The 23,389-nt window shown below is 33.7% G+C and overlaps 4 protein-coding genes, 1 long non-coding RNA gene and 1 pseudogene across 7 annotated transcripts; 5 read left to right on the forward strand and 1 right to left on the reverse strand.

Moving 5' to 3' along the window:
* The first annotated feature begins 27 nt into the window (after positions 1 to 27).
* Positions 28 to 2,634, forward strand: LOC138932738 (odorant receptor 13a-like). The gene is made up of 6 exons (XM_070294860.1): positions 28 to 595; positions 1,107 to 1,443; positions 1,663 to 1,893; positions 1,953 to 2,111; positions 2,147 to 2,302; positions 2,473 to 2,634. The coding sequence occupies exons 1-6, from the start codon at positions 270 to 272 to the stop codon at positions 2,521 to 2,523; spliced, it is 1,260 nt and encodes a 419-aa protein (XP_070150961.1). The 5' UTR covers positions 28 to 269; the 3' UTR covers positions 2,524 to 2,634.
* A 278-nt stretch (positions 2,635 to 2,912) lies between these two features.
* LOC138932672 (uncharacterized) lies at positions 2,913 to 9,533 on the forward strand. The gene is made up of 13 exons (XM_070294730.1): positions 2,913 to 4,111; positions 4,314 to 4,650; positions 4,914 to 5,144; positions 5,221 to 5,334; positions 5,409 to 5,564; positions 5,755 to 5,798; positions 6,384 to 6,390; positions 6,891 to 7,198; positions 7,524 to 7,869; positions 8,244 to 8,474; positions 8,632 to 8,745; positions 8,822 to 8,977; positions 9,423 to 9,533. Exons 1-13 carry the CDS (start codon positions 3,843 to 3,845, stop codon positions 9,471 to 9,473), a joined length of 2,364 nt encoding a protein of 787 aa, XP_070150831.1. The 5' UTR covers positions 2,913 to 3,842; the 3' UTR covers positions 9,474 to 9,533.
* A 1,092-nt stretch (positions 9,534 to 10,625) lies between these two features.
* On the forward strand, positions 10,626 to 11,955 carry LOC138932673 (uncharacterized; annotated as a pseudogene).
* Positions 11,956 to 13,058: 1,103 nt separating this feature from the next.
* Positions 13,059 to 16,943, forward strand: LOC138932729 (odorant receptor 4-like). The gene is made up of 6 exons (XM_070294850.1): positions 13,059 to 13,438; positions 13,726 to 14,077; positions 14,911 to 15,153; positions 15,262 to 15,375; positions 15,462 to 15,617; positions 16,322 to 16,943. The coding sequence occupies exons 1-6, from the start codon at positions 13,182 to 13,184 to the stop codon at positions 16,370 to 16,372; spliced, it is 1,173 nt and encodes a 390-aa protein (XP_070150951.1). The 5' UTR covers positions 13,059 to 13,181; the 3' UTR covers positions 16,373 to 16,943.
* Positions 16,944 to 17,245: 302 nt separating this feature from the next.
* LOC138932741 (uncharacterized) lies at positions 17,246 to 19,781 on the reverse strand. The gene is made up of 3 exons (XR_011446832.1): positions 19,424 to 19,781; positions 18,560 to 18,808; positions 17,246 to 17,579 (listed from the first exon to the last, which is right to left on the reverse strand). It is a non-coding gene; the product is annotated as an uncharacterized lncRNA (long non-coding RNA).
* Positions 18,675 to 22,843, forward strand: LOC138932733 (odorant receptor 4-like). 3 transcript variants are annotated; one of them, XM_070294854.1, is made up of 8 exons: positions 18,675 to 19,220; positions 19,337 to 19,495; positions 19,855 to 20,273; positions 20,679 to 21,024; positions 21,585 to 21,797; positions 22,048 to 22,161; positions 22,332 to 22,487; positions 22,574 to 22,843. In XM_070294854.1, the coding sequence occupies exons 3-8, from the start codon at positions 20,017 to 20,019 to the stop codon at positions 22,622 to 22,624; spliced, it is 1,137 nt and encodes a 378-aa protein (XP_070150955.1). In that variant the 5' UTR covers positions 18,675 to 19,220; positions 19,337 to 19,495; positions 19,855 to 20,016; the 3' UTR covers positions 22,625 to 22,843. The 3 variants fall into 3 exon arrangements, with proteins under 3 accessions (XP_070150955.1, XP_070150957.1, XP_070150956.1); XM_070294856.1 differs by lacking the exon at positions 19,855 to 20,273; XM_070294855.1 differs by lacking the exons at positions 18,675 to 19,220; positions 19,337 to 19,495 and having other exon boundaries at positions 19,794 to 20,273.
* The last annotated feature ends 546 nt before the right edge of the window (positions 22,844 to 23,389 follow it).

The following is a 23,389-nucleotide window of genomic DNA, read 5'->3' on the forward strand; positions in this document are numbered from 1 at the left end:
ATAGAATTTTACAGTCTTACTGAGACCTTCCGATCAACTACAAGGAGTAAGATTATGGATCGGAAATTTTGACGCTCGTCTTTTAATGGATGATACGAAATCTGACGTTTCATCAGCGCAACCGTGTTGTAGTTTTAATGCTGTGTTAATTATTTGCATTCAATATTAGAGTTAGATAATTTTCTGTTAGCGCAATCATGTCTCTTTTGTAGACTGTAGTGTTACTTATAATATTTAGAAAAAGAGGCAAGCGGAATAAACTAAACTTAATGATAAATCACGTGCTATCATATTGTTGTAAAGCTGGCTTTTATTCGACTGACTTGATGAAGAACGAGATAAAGTCGATAAGCGCCGTGAGTCATTCCGTGGAGTTGGGTCTGCGTGCAATCGGCGTATGGCCGGGCACACCGTACGCAATTTTACGGCGATTCTTCTGTATATTCTCGATGGCGGTGTTTCAGATCTTTCAGTATCAGCATTTGATAGTGCATTTCAGTGAACAGAATCTACCGCTCCTTATGGACGTACTAAGCGCAACGCTTACTTATAGCCTTCTGTTTGTCAAGCTCATTATTTTCGCGTTCAACGCGCGGTAAGCTCTCTTCGTTTGGACGTATATATACAGGGTGACCCATTTTAACTTAGGCAGCCAAATAACTCGAAAAATAAGCACACTACGAAAAAATGTTTAGAATCAAAATTTTGTCATTTCGAGGGGGACGTACAATGACGTTAAAATGAGCCCCCTCACCGCCCAGGGGAAGGGGTGGGGGGGCTCATTTTAACGTCATTGTACGTCCCCCTCGAAATGACAAAATTTTGATTCTAAACATTTTTTCGTAGTGTGCTTATTTTTCGAGTTATTTGGCTGCCTAAGTTAAAATGGGTCACCCTGTATATACTAAGCACAGAATTAAGTCCAGAACGTGATACAAGCACACGCTGGATTGCATACATCCTAGATTCGAAATGGTGAAACGCAAAAAACGATTTAAAATTTTTACATAACTCTTACGCTCTGCATTTTTTTTTATTTATGTCAACTTCGACAATGCTTCGCGTTAGCTTTATCGGCCAATATTATTTCAAGTAATCCGTTATAGTCTGCTGGACGAAATTATAACAATCATGGTCGACGATTGGAAGGAGCGTGAAGTTTCAGATAATTGCACGATGACCAGAATGGCCTACATCTCTTGTCGTTTCTCCAACTTTATAATTGTCTCGTACGCGGTATCGGTGTTCCTTTACGCGACCGGTACCCTGTTGAAGGACAGAAGCGATAATCAAACCGATGCTCGAGAGCTCATTCTTAAAATGGAGTTACCATTCGCGATCGAGAGCTCATCGATATATGTGGCTGTTCTCGTTACACAGTTTGTTCATCAGACAAGTGCGGCTAGTATATCCGGTGTCTTGAACTCCTTATTGATAACACTTGTAAGTGCATTCTCTCTTAAAAATGTCAGTGTTTTTACAGAAAATTATTAAAAAATATTAGTGCAATACAGTTTAAAAAAAAAAAAAAAAAAATTGGAAACTTAAGAAACCATTTTAGAAATTTATCAATAGATAAAAATAGGTGATAATTAAAAATAATGTCAGTTTTCGTTATACATATATGTTAAAATGAATTGACATGCATTTCATGACATTTAGGTTCTTCACGTGGGTGGGCAGATTGACATAGCGAGAGAAAAATTAAGTAAAATCAGTCGGACAGTTATTAAGCAAGATGCGAGTGACAGCATTGTAAAAACATTGATTGTCCGACATCAGAGAATCATCTTGTTCTCCAAGAACATCGAGGCGCTTTTCTCGAATATCGCGCTGGTACAATTCGTATCGAATACTCTAGTTATCTGCTGCCTAGGATTTATCATCGTCATCGTAAGTACAACGAGATGACATAATCTCTTCGGAAAGCAAAGCATTTTTAAAAATTTCAGTCTATCGATGCCCCGGACGGTTCGGCGGTGTTAATGAAATCAGTGTTATTTTATATTCTTATCAGCTTGGAGGCATTTATACTTTGTTTCGTCGGAGAACATCTCAGCACGAAAGTCGGTATACTGGTTGACGAATATATCGAATATGATATATACTGTGTTATATGTGAGAAAAATTTGTCATAATATTTTAGAGCGAGATGATCGGCAATGCGGCGTACGAATCGTTTTGGTACGAATTAAACCCGAATCAGAATCGAGATATATTTCTTATAATCTTAAGATCGCAGAAGCACTTGACGCTCACGGTCGGAAAGATCGTGGATCTTTCCTTGAAGCAATTTGCTAGCGTAAGAATTTAATATAATAATAAGAGTAAAAAAATGTAGACGCGTTTTATTTATGCGTCGAACGTGAACGTAAATGATGTTTTAGCAACGAATTGGTATTTTCCAGTCATATGGTTGCGATATGATATATATACACTATGACGATCGTAATTGCTTCTGTCATGTTGTAGATTATGAAAGCTTCAGCGTCATATATGTCGGTGCTACACGCGATGTATTGAAGTCATATCGTACATTATATCTTTGCGTGCAGAAGGAAAGAGAATACTTTTCCTACCGTCAACCGTTTACACGATTAGCAATTTTCTTAGTTAGAGACATATATAGATGACCAGAGATATCGTTTATTGAAACACATCAAGTTCTGATAAAATAGGATATTTGATTCTCTATCGAGATGTATTTTATCAATCTGAAAAAAGAATAAAAATAAAAGCATTTAATTAACGACTAAATTTAGTCATCTAATGTCAAAGTACTACTTTATCTTATAAAATATGAGAGTGTCTGAAGAGATTTTTAAAAAATAATGAGAAAAATATACAAAGATATAAGTACATGTGCACAAGTATAAAAAGTATTATATAAAATTAATTTTATATATTGCCTCTTTCTCCTATTTTATATATGTAATATATTACATTATCTATGAAAGAAACATTATCAATGGAATTATAGTTGTATTTTTTTGTATTGTAAAGCAGACCATATATTTGACAAATAATGTTTGGTTGAACGATACAGAGCTGTGACGGTTGTCGTCGCGAGGAGATTTTAGAGAAGCTGGTATTGATAACGAGTATCTCGAGTAATCTTCCAAATTTCTATTCGTCTTTTGGGATAACCACGTTCAGATTGATGATTATAATTAACCTTTGCGTTTACGGTACCTGGTATATATTTATTATTCGTGCTATTTGAATTATACGGAATTATAATGTTGAATACAGCGCGAGTCTTTCAGCATGGCGGTGAACGTTTGCCTTGCATTTTTAATGCAAATGACAGACAGCGTCCGAGCGATGCGTACATGAGAAAATGCATAGATGTCTTCGCGTGGTCGTTTTTTTTTTTTTTTTGCAATTATTATAATTATTGGAGAGATATCGGTTTATATAATCTTTTTCCTCATCGCAAGTTCCAAGATGGAAATAATTACGCGATAGAAATACGTAATAAACGATCTTCATTGGTCGGCTATGGCAGAGATGGGAGTTATTCGAATGCTTAATCCACGGAAAATTTTAGTCTCCCTCGGACCTCTCGACCGACTATATTCAGCCACGACTGGATTACGGCTATCGAGCATGCTGCGATCGAAAGTTTCGACATCCCTCTTCTAACCGATAATTTTATGAAATTGGATGTGCAACCGCGTTATAATTTTATTGCGAAAAATTTAAGTTACGTATAGTAATAACCGTACGGCATAAATAATCCCGGGCTAGAGCGAGTATCTCTCTCTCTCTCTCTCTCTCTCTCTCTCTCTCTCTTGTTTGAGTCAAAATTGGTACTATCGTGTCTGACTTATTCCGGTTCGATGAATAACGAAATAGACTCGATGAATACCGTGTGTCACTCTGTGGAGTTTGGTCTGCGCGCAATCGGCGTATGGCCAGATACGTCATACGCAATTTTGCGCCAAATTTTGTGCCTATCCTCGATGGCAGTGTTTCAGACTTTTCAATATCGATACTTGATCATGCATTTTGGCGAAGAGGATCTTTTTATTCTGATGGACGTATTGAGCGCAACTCTGGCATACAGCCTTCTGTTTATCAAGCTGATTATTTTCATGTTCAACGCTCAGTAAGATTTCTCATAACTAAGTACAATTTGCAAAACAAGCAGATCACAGGGATTGCAGGATTTTTATATCTTAGATTTGAGATAAAAGTATACCTTCTAGTATACATAAATTTCTTAAATTCTGCTTCGATTCGGAATGATTTCACGAAATAATCCGTGTTGCCATTCTATGTATCGTTCAATATTTTCTCAAATGTTATAGTCTGCTGAACAAAATCATAGCGCGCGTAGTCGAAGACTGGAAGAGACGCGATATCTCCGAAGAGTATACAATGATTAGAATATCTTACATCTCTCGTCGGTTCTCCAATTTGATAATCACTGTATACGCGATGTCAGTGTTTCTCTATGCTATCGGTACTCTGCTTAGGTATAAGAATAGCAATCAGACCGATTCTCGAGAGCTCTTTCTCAAGATGGAGTTACCTTTTGAGATCAAAAGCACGTCAATGTATATTGTTATTTTAGTTACACAATTTATACATCAGACCAGCGCGGCTAGTACGGTAGGCGTGTTAAACTCCTTGCTGATAACACTAGTAAGTGCTTTTTATAATATATCGATGTTCAAAAAAAAAAAAAAAAAAAAAAAAAAAAAAAAAAAAAAAAAAATTAGCTCCGATATGATACATAACGCTGAAATATTTTAATCAAAATGAAATAACACAGATACATATAAATAATTAATGTGTTATTTCTTTTTTAATCTAAGAAATAAACTAATAATATAAACTATCAAAGAATTTTCATGCTTCTTATATCAGGCGTGAAAATTGAACCGAGTGCATATCGTGTCATTTAGGTGCTTCACGTCTGTGGGCAGATCGATATAATGCGAGAAAAGTTGAGTGAAATCACGCGGAAGAGCATCGAGCGAAGTGTCACCGAAAGTATCATGAAAACGTTGATCGTTCGTCATCAGAGAATTATCTCCTTCTCCAAGAACATCGAGGGCCTCTTCTCAAGCATCGCGCTGATACAATTCGTCTCAAACACTCTGGTTATTTGTTGTCTAGGATTTCTGATAGTGGTTGTGAGTATTCGGTAATAAATTCTGTAGTAAATTTAATCTTTTTTCGATATATACAAGATTATTTCAAAATTTCTAGTCAATCGGTGTTCCTGGTGGATTGACAATGTTAATAAAATCAGTGTTATTTTATGTTGTCATCTGCTTAGATGCATTTATATTTTGTTTCATCGGAGAGTATCTCAGCGCAAAGGTCAGTATGCAATGCACGTTGTAAATCATACCGGATGCTATTCTACGACGAAAATTTGTTATGTTATGTTACAGAGCAGAATGATCGGCGATGCGGCGTATGAATCGCTTTGGTACGAATCAAATCGGAACCAACATCGAGATGTTCTTCTAATGATTACAAGATCCCAGAAATACTTGACACTCACGGTCGGAAAGTTTGTGGATCTCTCTTTGCAGCAATTTGCCAACGTGAGGAGAGAATTTAATCATATATTGTAATAAAATCGGTTACGAAAATCCAGATATTTTTTTACGCGTGTGATTACGCGCATACATTCTTATCATGATTGATATTTTGACAACCGCGTGACGTTCTCCGGTCATGCTGCATGATATTCGCGTATGTCGGTCGTAATTGTTCGTATGTATCATGTTGTAGATCGTGAAAGCATCAGCGTCATATGTGTCGGTGTTACACGCGATGTATTGAAGTACAGCGTGCATTACACGCCATTTACGGTCTCGCGTGCAGAGGGATATAGTACTCTTTTACTATCGCCAGCCGTTTACACGATTAACAATTTTCCTATTCGGGGAGACTCGACGGGGTTTCACATCAAGAGTATGTGTATAGACAAGCAGGAGTGCCGTTTACCGAAGCATCGATTCTTTTAACTTTACTTGGCTCGCAGTTGATAAGCAGAGAGCTATAAACACAATATTGGTCCTTTCGATCGATGTATTTTAACAATTCTGATAAAAGTTACATTAAAAGCATTTAATTTAAACGTTTAAGCAATTAGCGTTATTTTATTTTACAAGATTCAAGATACAGTTTTTAAAATAAAGAAAAAGTCTACACACAACCGAATACAATATATAAGAAATATTGAAGTAATAAGTATAAAAGTTGATTATACGATGTATATATTAATTCCTTCTCTTTGCATACTATATTACGTAATCAAATTAATTGCGTAATGAGATAAAAAATTATTGTGTTTCAATAACGGATACTTTTCCTCGATATTTTTTATTTAATATTTTTTCAAGCTAACGATTTTAAAGACGCAGGGTGAGGAGAACGTTACATGAAAACAAGGTTGCACAGTATTACGGAATATTCGCCTTGCGATTACGAGGAGAGATCGTTCGTTGATCCTCTTGCCCGTAGTGTCGCCGTTGATACTGCTTGATCCTTCACGCAACCGTCTACAACACCAACTGTGACCTTCGAAACAGTCTTTCCATTGCAAAGAAACTCCTGCGATACGTCTTCGCTTTCTTTCCCGATGTTTCTCCCCACGACGTGCACCCCCAACAGCGAAACTTTTCAACATCGCCGTCCGTGGAAACTGAGTTTCCCTGTCCCGCATGCCTGTTGCATTTTTAAAGAGAGCGTGCAACCGCATCGCTATCAAAAGAAGGGAGGGGATGAGGGGGAGCGTCATTTTCGCGTTTCATAATATTACAGTTAGAAGTGTTTTTGATAAAAATATATATTTAACGAGTAGCGATTGAGTCAGTGGTCGATGACACGCGCTGTTCGGTTGTCGACCCGCGGGCGGGTTTTAGCGTTCGACAAAATTATTCGTCGACCGATCCTCGAGGTGTCGTCTCAAGAAAATAAAAATGCAGACCACGCTCAGCGGGCTCGTTAAATTCGGCCTTCACATTTACGGCATCTGGCCATACGTACCGTCCACCGTGCTATTTAGATTCTACTGGATAATGATGCTAAGCACGGCCCAAGTCTTTCAGTATCGATACGTCATAGTGAACATTCATATGGACGACTTCTCCCAGCTCATGGACGGAGTTGGTAGCGCGATGGCTTCCTCTCTACTCTACATCAAACTCGTTCTCCTATGGACCAATCAACGGTACGATGCATTTACAGAATATTACGAATCTTTCGTGTTATGGAATATATTACAAAAATCTAAACTCTCTTATCGTCATTTACCGCAGTCATTGATTAAAATAACAAATAAATGTCAATCTCGCTGATTTTAATGGCTTTTTAATTTTAATCAAAATCGATTCGATCAAGAGTAAACGGAGCTTACTATTGTGCAAATTGCCAATTGTTTTTTCTGATACGTTATGAAACGAATTTGAAATCGGATTCAATTCGATTTAATTTCACGCGAGCTGAGAGTGAAACATGCGTTAACACGCACGGTGTAAAAACCCGATCTTCCGTAGAATATTTTTCGATCTGTTGCAAATGATGTCCGCGGATTGGCAGGATCACGCTATCTGTAATTCGCGCATAATGACGAAAACGGCAAATGTCGCACAACGCGCCTCGAGATGGATCATCGGCATGCAGATTTTCTCCGTAGTCACCTACAGTGCCGGCGTTCTAGCCGCTAATATAGATAACCCCGAGAGAGTGGAACCGTACAAACGGGAACTTATCCTGAAGATGGAACTGCCATTCAATATTAGTACAAATTCTATTTACGTGGCGGTTCAAAGTGTTCAATTTTATCACCTATTTCTCGTCGCCTGCGGCATCACGATTATCAATTCGCTTCTCGTTACTCTGGTAAGTTCGACATTTGCGCTCGATGTCTGGCGTTCGATTAAACCTTCGATTAAACAAGACAAATCTATGCGATCATTTTTGACTTTGTTTTATATTTATATATATATATATATATTTTTAGATAACATCTAGATCATAATTTACGACTTTTCAATTTGTAAAGATATTTTTAAATGATTTAATTTTGAAAATATTATTTACGAGACAATTATAGTATATAGAATTTTTTTTTTAAATTACTATAATTTTATAACGTCTAAGATTAGATGTAAATAGAGTTCACTAAAAATTATAATTTATATTTTCTCTCAATACTTTCGTTTGAAAAACGATTATTTATCCTCTCGAGAAAATCATCGAGCTTTAAATTTCAGATACTTCACGTCAGTGGTCAAATCGATATTCTTCGTGAACGATTGATGAAAGTTTTTTCTAAGAATGAGATAGATTCGACGGAGGACATTACGATGCAATCGTTGATCGCGAAGCACCAGCGGATTATCGTATTTGCAGAAAGCATCGAGACTCTTTTTACAGTCATCGCGTTAATGTTGCTCTTATCAGATACAATCATTATATGCTGTCTGGGATATGTTATCGTTACCGTAAGTCGAAAGTAACGCGTTCGATGTTTTAATAGATATAAATATTGCATAAAAAGTTATCGAAAAAAAAAACCGGAAAAAATACAAGCTACAAATATCGCACGTTAATTCTGAATACAGATTAATATTGAATTGTCAATATATGTGAAAATTATAGTCGTTAGATTCGCCCAACGCTGCAGCGATCTTGGTAAAGTCCCTCGTGTTTTACATCACGATGAATCTTGAGGCGTTTATATACTGCTTTTCTGGCGAATATCTGACCGCCAAGGTCAGCATTAAGAGAAATATATTCGTCATTTCGCAAAAAATCTCTATTAACTCGTGGACATTTGTTCGTCTTTCAGAGCAAGATGATCGGGAATGCGGCGTACGATTCTTTCTGGTATGACTTGCCGGCTAAAAAAAGCCGGATTATATTGTTTGTCATTCTAAGGGCACAGAGAAGATTGACGATCACGAGTGGAAAAATCATGGATCTCTCTTTGGAGTGTTTTACTAGTGTAAGATTCAATTTAATGTTTCATTTATCGTAACTGCTGCACGACATGAAATTTTAATATCTCTCTGACAGATTTCCATTTAATTAATATTAATTATGCGTGAATATGGTGTCTTGTTATGTATAGTTAGTAAAGTTGGAAACTATTGTATATTATTATTTTAAAATTAAATTAAATTATTATTATTTTAGTTATTATTTTAAGATTAAACTATATTAATATTATATTAATTAACTAAAATAAATAAATAAGCTATATTATGTTTTAAAGATTAATCACAGAGATTACGAAAAGAGTTCGAACTGCAGAAATTGACATGTCAAAAAGTCGCTACATTATATTCGTGCAGATAACTTTGTTCCGCTTGCTGTCTTGTTACTACTTTTTGTGATATTATTATTCATATTTGTGAAAAATCATATGCACAACGATAATTTAATTACAGGTTGTAAAGGCTTCAGCGTCGTATCTATCGCTGCTATTAGCGATGTACTGAAAATATTGTAGATAACATGTGTTGTGGCTATAACAATAATATGAAGTAATAGTACGCAACCAGTAGGGTTTAGTAATACATAAGATAAAAATATATAAAGTTTGTTTTAAAAATAATGCTTGTATTCCATTTATTTTCCACGAGTTACAAGTAATTCAAGTTCTATTCGACTTTATTATATCTTTTAATACAAAATGGAGAAGAAAGTTACGTAGCAAAGATTCTTCTTTGCTGACAATTCACATTGTTGCTATAACGTGGATATCTCTTAAATAAGATCTACATTCTTTTTACGTTTTTCTAGAACTTTTTTGTTTGCTTGTCTACGGCGAAAGAGCAGTACTGAAAACTACTTCAGCAATTTCGCTCTCTCTTATTTCTTCAGACTCGTGTTCTTAAGTCCTGGATTACTTTTTCACGGTCGTCGTACACAGTTTCGAGTCTTCTGATTTACGTTCGTGTCTCATCTAAGACATGGAATGTGTGGAGGGGCTTGTACAATATTTTTTCATAATCAAATCCATCTTCTTTTATTGCTGTATAATTTTAGATTTATTTCTTCAGTTTTAGAATTGAATACAAGTTTGAAGAATTGAAAGTGCAACGTAAAAAGTAATATTTTCAAGTATCTATTTGATTTATGGAGAAAAATCACCTAAGAGACCGATCAACTTTTTATCTTTCTTTGCGAAGAGTAGTGTATTCTGCCACGTATCGCGATACAAACATGTAATCTTAGTTATTCTTATGGAACAAACTCCCGTGTTTTCATATTCCTCCCTTCATGACGCTCCCTCAACAGCGAAACTTTTCAACTGCATGTTTATCGCAAGTCATGAAAGTTGTAAACTCCCGAGTTCTTACTGTAGGTATTGTTATATTTTTAATCCGTAGTTGGATCGTCTTGAAACTCGACTCGAAGAAGAAAAGGAAAGATGTTAGCTCCTTATTTTCATGCGGCCGCGACGCGTAACTGTTGCACATGATATCGTCGAGTTTGTCAAAGTTCGCGACACGTGTCGATAGAGAATATTTAACGAGTTATCCGATTGGTGAGCATTTTTTTCGTTCACGGAACCATCTCGATTCTCCCCAGATTTTCCGCTGTAAAATCGCTCGACGATTCGCGCACACAATCCTCGACGCGTCGTTTTATTTACGGAAAACATGGAGATGAGCACGGTTAGTCGCGTGATAAAGATCGGTGTTCACATCTGTGGCATCTGACTGTATTTATCGTCCACCATTTTATACCGATTGTTGTGGATCATGGTATCGAGCGCGACTCAAATCTTACAGTATCACTACGTAGTAATACACTATTACACCGATAGTTTCTCCAATTTTATGGACAGAGTGAACAACGCTATAAAATACAGCCTTCTGTTCATCAAACTCGTTATTTTGTGGGTTAATGAGCGGTAAGACATTGTATCGCTATCTTATCACGTTGTAAAATTATATAGATATACACGTGTAGAGATATAAACCTGTATATACAATATATAGTTGCGGTATTTTTGCCGTCAATACCGGTGATGTTCAGAGGATGAATGTATCCGCGCGGGAGTACATCCTGAAGATGAAACTGCCGTTCAAGATAAACACGTCTCCCGTTTACGATTCTCGTTTGCGCTCGTTACGATCCTCGAGTTTTTTCATCTGGCGATGCGCAGTTGCGGGATCTCTGTGGACAATTCACTTATCGTCACTCTGGTGAGTTTGCGACAATATTTGGCCTCTAAAAATAAGATAATCGCGATTTATTATCGTTCACGTATGGATCTTAGATACCGAACGTCGGCGATCAAATCGATATCCTTCGCGACTGGTTGCTGAAAGCCTTTTCTAAAAATATGATACTCACCGTGGATGGAATAACAATGAGAATGCTGATCACGAAACACCAGCGGATCATTGCATTTTTGGAAAATATTATAAAGTCACGCATTTACTATCATCTGCCTATACATTCTAGTACACCTTTATGCATAATCTCCAAAAGTCACTATCCTATCCCGTCGACATCATTTTCCCTCGCATCTTAGACGCGGCGGTCGCTCGAAAACGCGATCAATTAATCGATATTTCAACACGCACGAAAATATATCTATATGAATGATTCTAAATTGCTCCGTTCGATATTACAGTCGATCGGTACGTCCGGCAATCTTGGTAAGATCTGTATTTTTTTACCTCATGATGAATCTCGAAGCGTTCATATATTGCTTCGCCGGTGAATACTTGAGTGCCAAGGTTAGCCAACAATGCGACGACATTCGCGACAATTCGAAAACTATATCTCTTGTTTCTCTTTTAGAGCAAAATGATTGGAGATGCGGCATATGATTCTTTTTGGTACGACATCACGTCTAAACAGAGTCAGATCGTACATCTCGTAATCCTGAGATCGCGGAAACGATTTACCAGCGTAAGTTTCTCATATTCTATCTTCCCCTTTTTTTCTCTCTCCATTCTGTAACATAAATTTTAGTTGTATTTAATCCTATTAATATCTATAAACGATAAAAAATTTGATCAATATTAAAGCAAAAATATATTATTTTATCGAATAGCTGTAAACAATTGTGGTGTGATTTTGTTAAACTGATCACTCTGTTAATGTTTAAAACCATATATTCATAACATATTACGTCAATTAATATTAATATTATAGATTGTAAGGATCATATGTGTCTGTACTATTAGCAATATATTGAAGACACAATAAGTTTGATATACAAAGATGAAATTTTTATAATATCATTCTTTATGATGGTATAATATTTCATGGTGATTGTAACACAATAATATATGAAACAATAATACGATAGAGCTCGGTAATATTCTAATTATTTTATTATTATATTATATTATTTTGAATACATTTGTGCATTCATAACAAACATTTTTCTTACATCATACGTTACTTCAGATTTTCGTAATATTTAAACAACGTTATATAGAAATCACAATTCTTTCGAAAAAACTAATGCGTAAAAATTCTCTTTCGTCTTGTGATATTCTTATTTTAGAGTTTATATTATAACTGTATTTGCGAAAAACGCGCACTATCATCGACGCTGAAATAAAACTTTTCTCTTAGTTTCTTCGCTTCCTCGTTTCTTCAGTTTCTACTTTTTTTACACGATTATTCTGCACAAACTTGTATACGACATACGCGTTGCGTTTTATCACGTAAAGAATTTCCCTCGAAATTGAGGCAACAAAATCAAGGGAAACTCCCTCTCTTTCCTCTTCCTTGAAAAATTCTTATTTCAAGAACAACAAAACTTTTCTCACGGTCAGCGACCACGGTTTAACGTCTGGTGTAGGCTTGCGTGTCATATTATCTGTTGTTGCTTAAATTTTTAAAGGACATAACGCGTTGTCCCACCGGGAAGAGACAGATAGATAGAGAGAGGAAAGATTGGTCCGGAAACTTTTTTTTTATCGACATGCCACGACAAAGCCATATGTGATTCCGTGCGCTTTCCGATCAAAATATTTAATAAGCAGTTGCTCAAGGGAGGGTGCGTTCCGTTCGTACTTCCTTCCGAGCTTTCAGTTTGTGTAAAGATTCAACATTGTGCACATCATACGATCGATTGGATGCGTCTCTCATAATATAAAATTATTGTCTTATCGGAATCAGCGTATCAACGTTAAAAAAAAAAAAATAGAAAAAAGCGATAATAAAACAAAATTATGAATATAGACAATACACTTAGCAAATCGATGGAAATATTTCTTCGAATTTTTGGCATTTGGCCAGAATCATCGTGCATTCCGTTACGCAGATTGTTCTGGACGATCGCGATATTAATGGAGCAAGCCCTTGAATATCAATGGGTCGCAGTACATTTTTATTCTAACGAGCCTTTCGAAGTGATGAAAATTTTAAGCGAAACAATGACATACACGATAATGTTCATTAAAGTTATCATTTTTTGGGTTAAAAAACGGTGAGATAGTATTATGTTGTAAAATTCATTTTAGTAACATATTATCTTTTTATAAATTTGATTTTAATCGTTTAAGCTTATTCGCTTAAAGTTTTGCAGTGAAGTAAATCGTTTGACAATTATAAACAATATGATAAAGTTAAATGAAGAAAATAGATTAAGATAAATTATTAAAGAGACAGATTTAAAAGTGAATATAACGATAAGTTTCTACCTCATTTTTTGATTTATACAACAATTTGTTGCGATTATTTTCACAATGATGATCAATCAAAAACCATCCGTAGAACATTTGTCAGGATATTAACGATGATGGCAATCGATTGGGAAAACCGTACCATCGATGAAGTTAGTAAGATCACAACGACATACAATGCCAACCTGTCTCGACGTTTTAATAACGGAACAGTCATCCTTTATACGGTAGCTGTAATGTTTCATGTTAGCAATGTTTTCATGAACGATTCGGGTGACGAGAAAGCTTTTAATACTTCCACGCGACCGCTCGTTATGAACATGGACCTACCATTTGATCTTGATCAAACATTGGTATATGAATTGGTTATAATTATTCAATTAATTCATTTAATGTTATGCGCCTATATAAACGGCCTATTAAATATCTTACTAATAAATTTGGTGAGTGTTTTATTGTGTAACAAATTATTATCATTGCTATTATATTATAATTATTGTTTACAAATCTTTATTAATTGTAACTTTTATTAATTGTGATTGATTAATGATACATAAAATAATTCATAAGTATACGGCAATACTTCAGAAAGGTGAATATATATACTAAAGAAGTAAAAAAATGTTATTTGATTATAAGTCGTATATATCATAATTTCTGAGTTATGGAAGATTAAAGAAAATGTTCGGCTTTACTCTCTTATTGCAATCTGAATATTTTTAAACAACTTCTTTTCAAATCGACAGATAGATATAGATAAAATTATATAACCAGCAAGATCTTTTAATTTAAATTTATTAAATTTCTATTTTTTTTATTTAAAATTTTATGTATGCAACACAAATTAATAATGTTCATGACCCGCAAGAAAAGATACGAAATGGATTCGAAACAATTCGTACAACGCCTGACATTTTCCAGCGAGCGATTCAATATTAAAACGTGTTGTAATGTATGTTGCAACGCAAGACGAATTATTTGAGCACTTCCTTTAATCTTCGATAATTCAGAAACTATGGTATGTACAATCAAATAATATTTTTTAGTGTTCACATCCCCTGTATCGATGTATTGCCGTGTATTTTTGAATCATCCTGTATATATATATATATATATATATATACAGGATGATTTATTGATAATTTTGTTATATATATATATGTTCAGAGATTTGCCTTTTAAATTTCGAAATTATTGTATCACAAATTTATAATTATTAAAATATTCTTTAGCAATTTCCAAGCGTACGGGGGTTGAGAAATACCGTATATTTTAGATACTGCATGTAGGCGGTCAAATCGATATTCTTTGTAAGTGGTTGATAGATATGTTTCCAACGGAAGGAAAGCTGTCCAAGGAAAGCAAATTGAGTCCCTTGATAGTAGAGAAAGTAATCAAGAAACATCAACAGATCATCACCTTTTCGGCGTACATCGAAGAACTGTACACAAATATCGCGATGGTGCTGTTCGTGTCGGATACTTTAATTATCTGCTGTTTGGGTTATATACTCGTCGCGGTAAGCAACGCTTCGTGTAAAGATAAATCTGCAAAGTGTTAATTGTTTTTAATTATTCATCTTCTTATCGCTTTCTCATTGCCGTTAGGTCTTTTCTTAATATTCCAGTCACTTGGAACGCCCGATCCTATGAGAATTATAATGAGAACAATCTTGTTTTACGTCGTTTCAATTATGGAGTCATTTATTTACTGCTTTACTGGAGACTATCTAACTAATAAGGTTTAAATTGGAACGCGAATATTATGTATGCGATGAATGAATGAAATATATTATCTGTTTTTGAAAAATGTAATTTTTTATTTTAGACAAATAGCATCGGGGATGCTGCATATAATTCTTATTGGTACGAAGCAAAATACAGAGAGAGTCGATTTATAGTGTTTTTGATAATGAGATCGCAGAAGCAATTAACTATTACAATTGGAAAAATCATGGATTTATCTATGGAGCGGTTTAGTAGTGTAAGTTTACTGTACATATATGTATATTTGTATTATTTAAAAATATTTAATACGTATCTTATACAGGGTGCCCGATAATTTTTGACACACCCAAAGTGTGATTGGGTCAAACTGAAAAGAAAAGTCCTGTATTATTTTGCAATTTTTGTAATAATTATTGAGAGATTAATTAAAAAAAGATCGACCAATTCTTATTATGCTCGCTTATACTCGTGCGAATTGATCGATCTTTTTTAATTAATTACTCAATAATGATTACAAAAATCGCAAAATGGTACAGGACTTCCCTTCACAATTTGAGCCAATCTACCTTCACACTTCGGGCGTGTCAAAAATTATCGGACACTCTGTATATGCATATGTGTGTATGTACTAATTTTTTATATCTTACACTTTTTTCTTAAATAATAAGCTAATTATATATATATATATATATATATATATATATATATATATATATATATATTTTATATTATTCAATGGCTGTTAATCAGCTTATTATTTAAGAAAAAAGTGTAAGATATAAAAAATTAGTATATATATATATATATATATATATATATATATATATATATATAGAGAGAGAGAGAGAGAGAGAGAGAGAGAGAGAAACATTAGTCATAAGCATTGAATTTAAATATTAAAATTTTCTCTTTTGAGATACATGCGTATCTTCATAATAATTATAAACAATGTTATTATAGATTATAAAAGCTTCAGCTTCGTATATATCGGTTCTAATTGCGATGTATTGAAGTGAAACTACATCTTGTAGATCGAATTTCCAATAAGCGTTAAATGCTGATTATTTAATTGAGAAAAAATTTGCACATAAAAGAATTAAAAACATAATGAAAATTTCTTTGCGATATTACTCACCATTCTCTTTTCACGTGTATCGCACGCATTCGCATGCGAGTGCATGCGTGTTCGTATAAGAATAAACATGAGGTTGTCTGAAAGTAAATCAATAACCCGTATTTAATGTTTATTAAATCAAGTCGAACTCCCCGTCATTTCTTCTCTTTTTACGCAAGAGTTTCATTTGAACATAATATATTTCCACTCTCGCGTTTTGCACTTTTAAATTAATAATTCGCATAATTCGCCGCTATTACGCTGCAACGTCGAGAGAAAGAGAAAACAGAGCGTGGAAATAAATTTTGTAAATTTTTTTTGCTCTCTTTGACTCTTCTCAAGATGTAATTATGATGTTTAGTTACAACCATATTTGTGCCGCTCGATAGCAAATTTATCTAGAGCTTTATCTAGAAATTGCTACGCGCAATTCGAGGTGATAAATATTTTAAGTGAAACAATGGCATTCTCGATATTGTTAATTAAACTCGTCATTTTTTGGTATAAATAGCGATGAGATATGCAGTAATACAATATATAGTAATATGCATACAATATTTAATTGAACAAATATAAATAATATAAATATTTAATAAATATTTACTATTTAATAAATAAAAATATATACAAACTTCTTGCTCGTTGTTGATTTATGCAATTCTTTGTTATTATCATTTTCACGTTTATGACCATTCGAAAAATATCCGTAGAACATTTAACAGAATATTAACGATCATGACGATCGAGTGGGAAACTGTTCCAGCGTGGAATTCAGTGTTCGCGATGACATGGAATGCCACGTTCTTCCGACGTTTCGCTAACGTGACATTGGCCCTTTATTCGATGGCTGTAATTTTTCACAGTAGTAATATTGTCGTACAGAGACGACGACAATGCTTCCAATACTTCCACGCGATCGCTCATTATAAACATGGATCTACCATTTGATCTCAACCGAACATACAATACAAAGATCTGTTTTCGAATATCACGATTGCGCTATTCGTGTGTCAGATTCTATAATTATCTGCTGTTTCGGTTTCGTAATGGTCATGGTAAGCAGCGCTTTCATTTTGAAGAGCGCGGAGACTTGTAAAAATAAATCTGCAAAAATGACGAGCATTAATTGCTTTAAATTATTCATCCTTTTATCGTTCTGCCGTTAAATCTTTTCTTAATATTCCAGTTGAAACGCCCGATGCTATGAAAATTATAATGAGAACGCTTTTATTTTACTTCGTTACGTATATTGAAGCGTTTGCGTTTTGTTTTGCTGAAGAATATTTAAGTACTAAGGTTAAACTTTGGAACGAATATTATGACTGCAATAAAGGGATTTATTATTTACTTCTGAAAATTATTAAGATTTTTCATTCAATAAAGCAACAGTATCGGGGATGCTGCGTATAATTCATTCTACGTATAGTACGAATCAAATTCCAAAAATAGTTAAATTATATTATTTTTTGTTAATGAGATACATAAGTAATTAACCATTACAATTGGGGAGGTCATGTTATTATTGCTTAAAAAATATAAATATTATTTTTCATTTGATATGGTTAATTTATTTTCGTAATGGTAATATATGTGCTCATATGTATGTGTGGCTGTGTTATTTGATTTTTTATATTTTATATTATTCTTTTAAATGTTAGTCACTAGATAAAATATATTTGTCATGCATTACATATTATAAAGAGATATTGTATTACTCGTTATATTATACACACATTATAAAAAAAAATCATAAAATGACAAAAGCCTTAAATTTGGATTTTAATATCTTCTATCTCGAGATAAACGCATATTTTCACAATTATTACAAATTTTATTATTCTAGATTGCAAAAGCTTCAGCCTTGTACATTTCTGTTCTACTTGCGAGGAATTAAAGCGAAACTAAATCTTAAACATCAAATCTTTTCTAATAAGCGTTAAGAGTTGATTTTACTGTTAAAAAAAATTTGCATATAAAAACATTAAAGACATGACGAAAATTGTTTTGCGATATTATTGACCATTTTTTTCTCATTCACATGCATGCACACGATTAAGATGTCGGTAGAAGAGTTGATTTCTTACAAGAATGTCAGCCACAAGCATGATTCGCTTCTTCTGTCGTTCTTCGGATCTTTGATATCTGGTCTGATGTGTCGTGCATCGCTCTACGCAGATTCTTCTGGTTCACAACGTTAACCATGGTACAGATCTGTCAGCTTACGTCGTATTGAACTTTTGTATTGATGACAGACTTGACGAACAATTTGAGAGCTCCTTCTCTTTGACACGTGGTTTGTTATTCTTCAAAATGAGCGTCTTCTGGATCACAATCTACGATAAGTCAATCTTATTATTATTCATATTTGAGACACTTTTTTACACGCAGTATCACGATTATAACACTTTAAATTTATTTTCTTGTTATGTTGCAGAAAGTTTCGCGACATCTTGACAATGATCATTGTGGATTGGAGAAAATCCGCGAATGATACATTTAGCATACACGCGCGATGACGATAATAGCTAGTCTATCGCATCATCTTTTAAACGTGATCATCGACTTGCACGTGGGCGCAGTAATGACAGTATTTATAATATTTAAAAAAAACACCGTTAATTTAGAACAAGCTAGAATGTATCAAAACGGCTAATATTTACGATTGCAAAGAATCATTTACATTTACATATAATAGCGCAAATAATAATCACAATTAACTTATCAAATACCTGACTATATACATATGTAAGCATCTTCTGAAATAAATTAATTATGTGTAAAATAAATTTTGTAAAAAGATATTATCAATTATATCGGATTGAATAACAAATAGTATTTATCTAATATATCTAACTTTACAGAGGCTAAGACGAGCAGGTTTGGGTTTTGAAATACACTCGCTTACGATCTACGATATTGCACGATACTCTGAATTATTAAAGACGAACCGTAGAGTACATAAGAAATCCTTCGACAGATACTTCGCTTTCTTCCCTCATCAAAATGGCGTTCCACGAAAGGTTAAGATAGCCAGATAATATTTTATGCGCTTATTATGTGATGCGTTATCTTTTTCTCGGATTTCTCCTTTTCCTTTCCACCCTCTAGATTTTAAAATTTATCAAAGATAGCTGGTCGCGGATATACATTGCCATTTATGCACGTCCATTAGATCATTATATGTTTAAGAAAATTATTCGCGAATGCGCATTAAAGAGAGCACAAAATGATCCCATTTGTGTTTCGCTTTTATTTTTTTTAAACTGCAAGAGATACGTAGTTCTTCGTATAATCGGCACGCAGTGAGATAAATTTATTTAATGAGCACGTCTTATTGATCAATCGTTCAAGAGAGCCGTCTGCCTTACGATTCTGTTAGAAGCTTCCAGTTTTCACACAATTTTCCGCAACGTACATCGAGACCTGCAATTGAAAAATATAATTTCCATAAGAGCATATGTCTTTTATACGAGCTCTGCTCGAGTACATCTTGATGCCCCAGCTTATATATAGACGATAATTTAAAGTAAAATAAGAGATTATGACCGGCGGACGTACAATTAATCGCACGATAGAACTTTTGCTCACCGCATTCGGTGTCTGGCCAGGCATAACATGCGTTCTATTGTACAGAGTGTTTTGGATAATTACGCTAGTGATCAATCAATTCTTACATTACCATTATTTTGTAACACATCTTAACATCGACAATCTTTTCGATTTGATGGATTGTTTGAGTAGCTTTTTGGGACATGTAAAGTTGACTTTTAAGCTCATTATCTTCTCGTTAAAACAAAGGTAAGTTACGATATAGAATCTATAAGTAAACAGAGATATAATTAATACATACATATATAATTATAATCAATATATATATATATATATATATATATATATATATTTAAATAAGATATTCATAGACGATTCCTAAGATAAAAAAATGGCATCTTTAGTTTGCTTAAATAATTATGTAAAATTATCATTTAAGACAGATGCCAAGATTAATAAAACACTGATAATTTTTTTTCTACGATTATATCTTCGTAAGCGCATCCAATTATTTTTTAAATACGTTTTTGATTCTCACAAAGAGAAAAAATATAATCCCCACAATATATTTCGAAAATTAGAGTTATAAAAAAATAACACTATCGTAAAAAAATAGGCCTATACAACTATTTCGAAATATTCAATCGTTTGTAGAGAATTCATCGAAATTTTGACGACGATGACGAAAGATTGCAATTATTGCGGTGATAGCGATTTTGTATTGCACGAAACAACACGCAAAGCAAAACTATCGAGCCGTATTTGTAATGGGATGATTATTCTTCATACAATGTCCGCGCTCGCATACATCATTGGTATCTTCCTAACCGATGCCGACGTCACCGATCGAACGACCGAGTTGCCCCTCATAATGAAAATGAACTATCCCTTCGTTGTAGACACCTTACGCAAGTACAGACTGGTGTTAGCTACGCAATCCGTGTATGTGATGGCGTGCACTTTAGGGGCTGGTTTATTCAACGCCGTGTTTCTAACTCTGGTAATGTGCATCCAAGCAAGTATCATACATAAAATGCAATTATAAAATATATATGTGATGCTCTTCACATTGTAAAATGATCCTTGTTAGATATTATATATATTAAATATATTTGATTATTAAATATTAAATAATAAATTTGAAAAATTATGTATTAATATGTCTACTCTTAAATTGAGTCAATAAAGTATCAATAATTAAAACAGTGACAAGATTTCACCGAAAATCAGTGAGCACTTTATTTCACTGATTTAAATAAAAATATTCACATTTTGCTCTGTTTTACTAATTGTGGCAATAAGATTTCATTGAAAAATCAGCCAATATCACTAATTGATTCTTCTCAATAAGATTTCATTGTTTTCAATGCTATACTTATGACTAAAACCACTGTTTTGTAAGTGACAAAACTTTGATATTATTTAGAATGTTGCACAAAATTTCATTCGCTTTCATGCACTTTGCCAGATTTACTTCTCATTACGAAATTCTTATATTATTTCTCTATTTTAGGTAAACAATTATGATTATCACAGAAATGACAGAATCTTCATTTCTAGGCTCTACATATAGGTGGTCAAATAAACATCTTGCTTTGCTGGTTAACGGAAGCTGGATCGATAGAGATCGCAAGAATGACGAAAATCATTCGAAAACATCAAAAAATTATCAGGTTCTCGGAAAAGATTGAGAGTCTTTATTCGTACATTGCTTTATTGCAATTCACATCGAATACGGTGATGATTTGCTCATTGACATTTCTTATTGTAACTGTGAGTGAAATTGTCAAAATTCTAAGAATATAAATATATACAATATATATATATATATATATATATATATATATATATATATACATTTTATTTATTTAAAAATCAATTAATTAATTAAATATTTTTATTTATTACTTATATATATATGTTACGCGAATTTTAATTTATTATATATCAAATATAATGCATAGAAACAACTATTTATAATTTAAAAAGTACATTATATATTCATCTTGTCTCGATATTGTAGTCAATCGGCAATCCTGACGCCACCGAGCAGATAGTGAGATCTCTTTTATTTTGCGCTGTAACAAATCTCGAGGCGTTTATATTCTGTTTTGCTGGAGAATACCTAAGCAACAAGGTTAGCGATCAAAAAGATAATTGTTACGATACAACTGTATAAGATATGATATTGTGCGCGGCGCGTTTGCGATATTGAAAATAATATTATAGAGAAGAACGCACACTCTATATATAAAACAATATCTCTTTGTTGTTTCTTTTTTTTTAAATATCTCTTTGTTGTTTCAGAGCATCGCGATCGGAAACGCAGCGTATAATTCTGATTGGTATAATATGAAGACCGCGGATAATCGTATCTTATTGTTTATAATTTTAAGATCACAGAGAAAATTGAGGTTCACGGCTGGCAAAATGATGGATCTCTCTTTGGAATGCTTTACTAATGTAAGAAATATAAAGAAAAAATATTTTTTCTTAGAATATATTCTGCATTCCTCTCTTTAATATAAAAAAAAACAACTATGTTGTAGATTATGAAAGCTTCGGGATCCTATTTGTCGGTACTGCTGGCGATGAAATGAGCGCCTTACAGTTTTCTGCACGATAGTCGTGAAGTAGCTCAGCTAATTGACGTGTAGACATGACGTGTAGACATTTATCACTGATTATCACTGATTAAGAAAATATATCGAGAAAATTATAGTATATATAAATATTTTCAAATATATACTTTTAGATGAAGAAATAGAATAATATATGCTAAGATAATAATATATGCGATATTTTTCCGCAAAAAAATACTATAAATATTTTTTTTTAAATTGTAGAAAAAAATTATGATATTGTTTGTACAAATGCGTGGAGAATAATATTCTTGAGGCTTCTGTTAAAGGCACGCAATTTCTCTATTTTCAAAAAAAAAATATATATATATATTTTTTCTGCACGTATAAACCTTGACATCACATTATTTCACGTGCATTTTCACTTGTTAATTTCTCATAAATATTGCCGATAAATTTTGAAATATTGTATGCAAGAAAATTTCTGTAACATCACGCACTGTTGGATCACCTCTTATTGCATCTGACTCTTAAACTTTGCTGAAGTACGAGTGACTAGCGAATATACACGATCGCATTTACCTTCACACAAATCATATCACTGCATATTTAAACAGGCGATTGCGCGATTGCGTTAGCAATTACCGAGGGAAGAAGAGATGACTCTATGCGCTCCCCTTTTTTCTTGCATTAAAGAAGCCGCGATGAATGCGTATTCGTGAGCTCTGCACGCGATACGATAAAAAATATTTAATGAGTTACCGCTGTTAAATATTTAATGAA

This window comes from Polyergus mexicanus, unplaced genomic scaffold (genome assembly GCF_030449975.1).
Source record: "Polyergus mexicanus isolate NDT 795.1 unplaced genomic scaffold, iyPolMexi1.0 SCAF_4, whole genome shotgun sequence".
NCBI classification, from domain to species: Eukaryota; Metazoa; Arthropoda; class Insecta; order Hymenoptera; family Formicidae; genus Polyergus; species Polyergus mexicanus.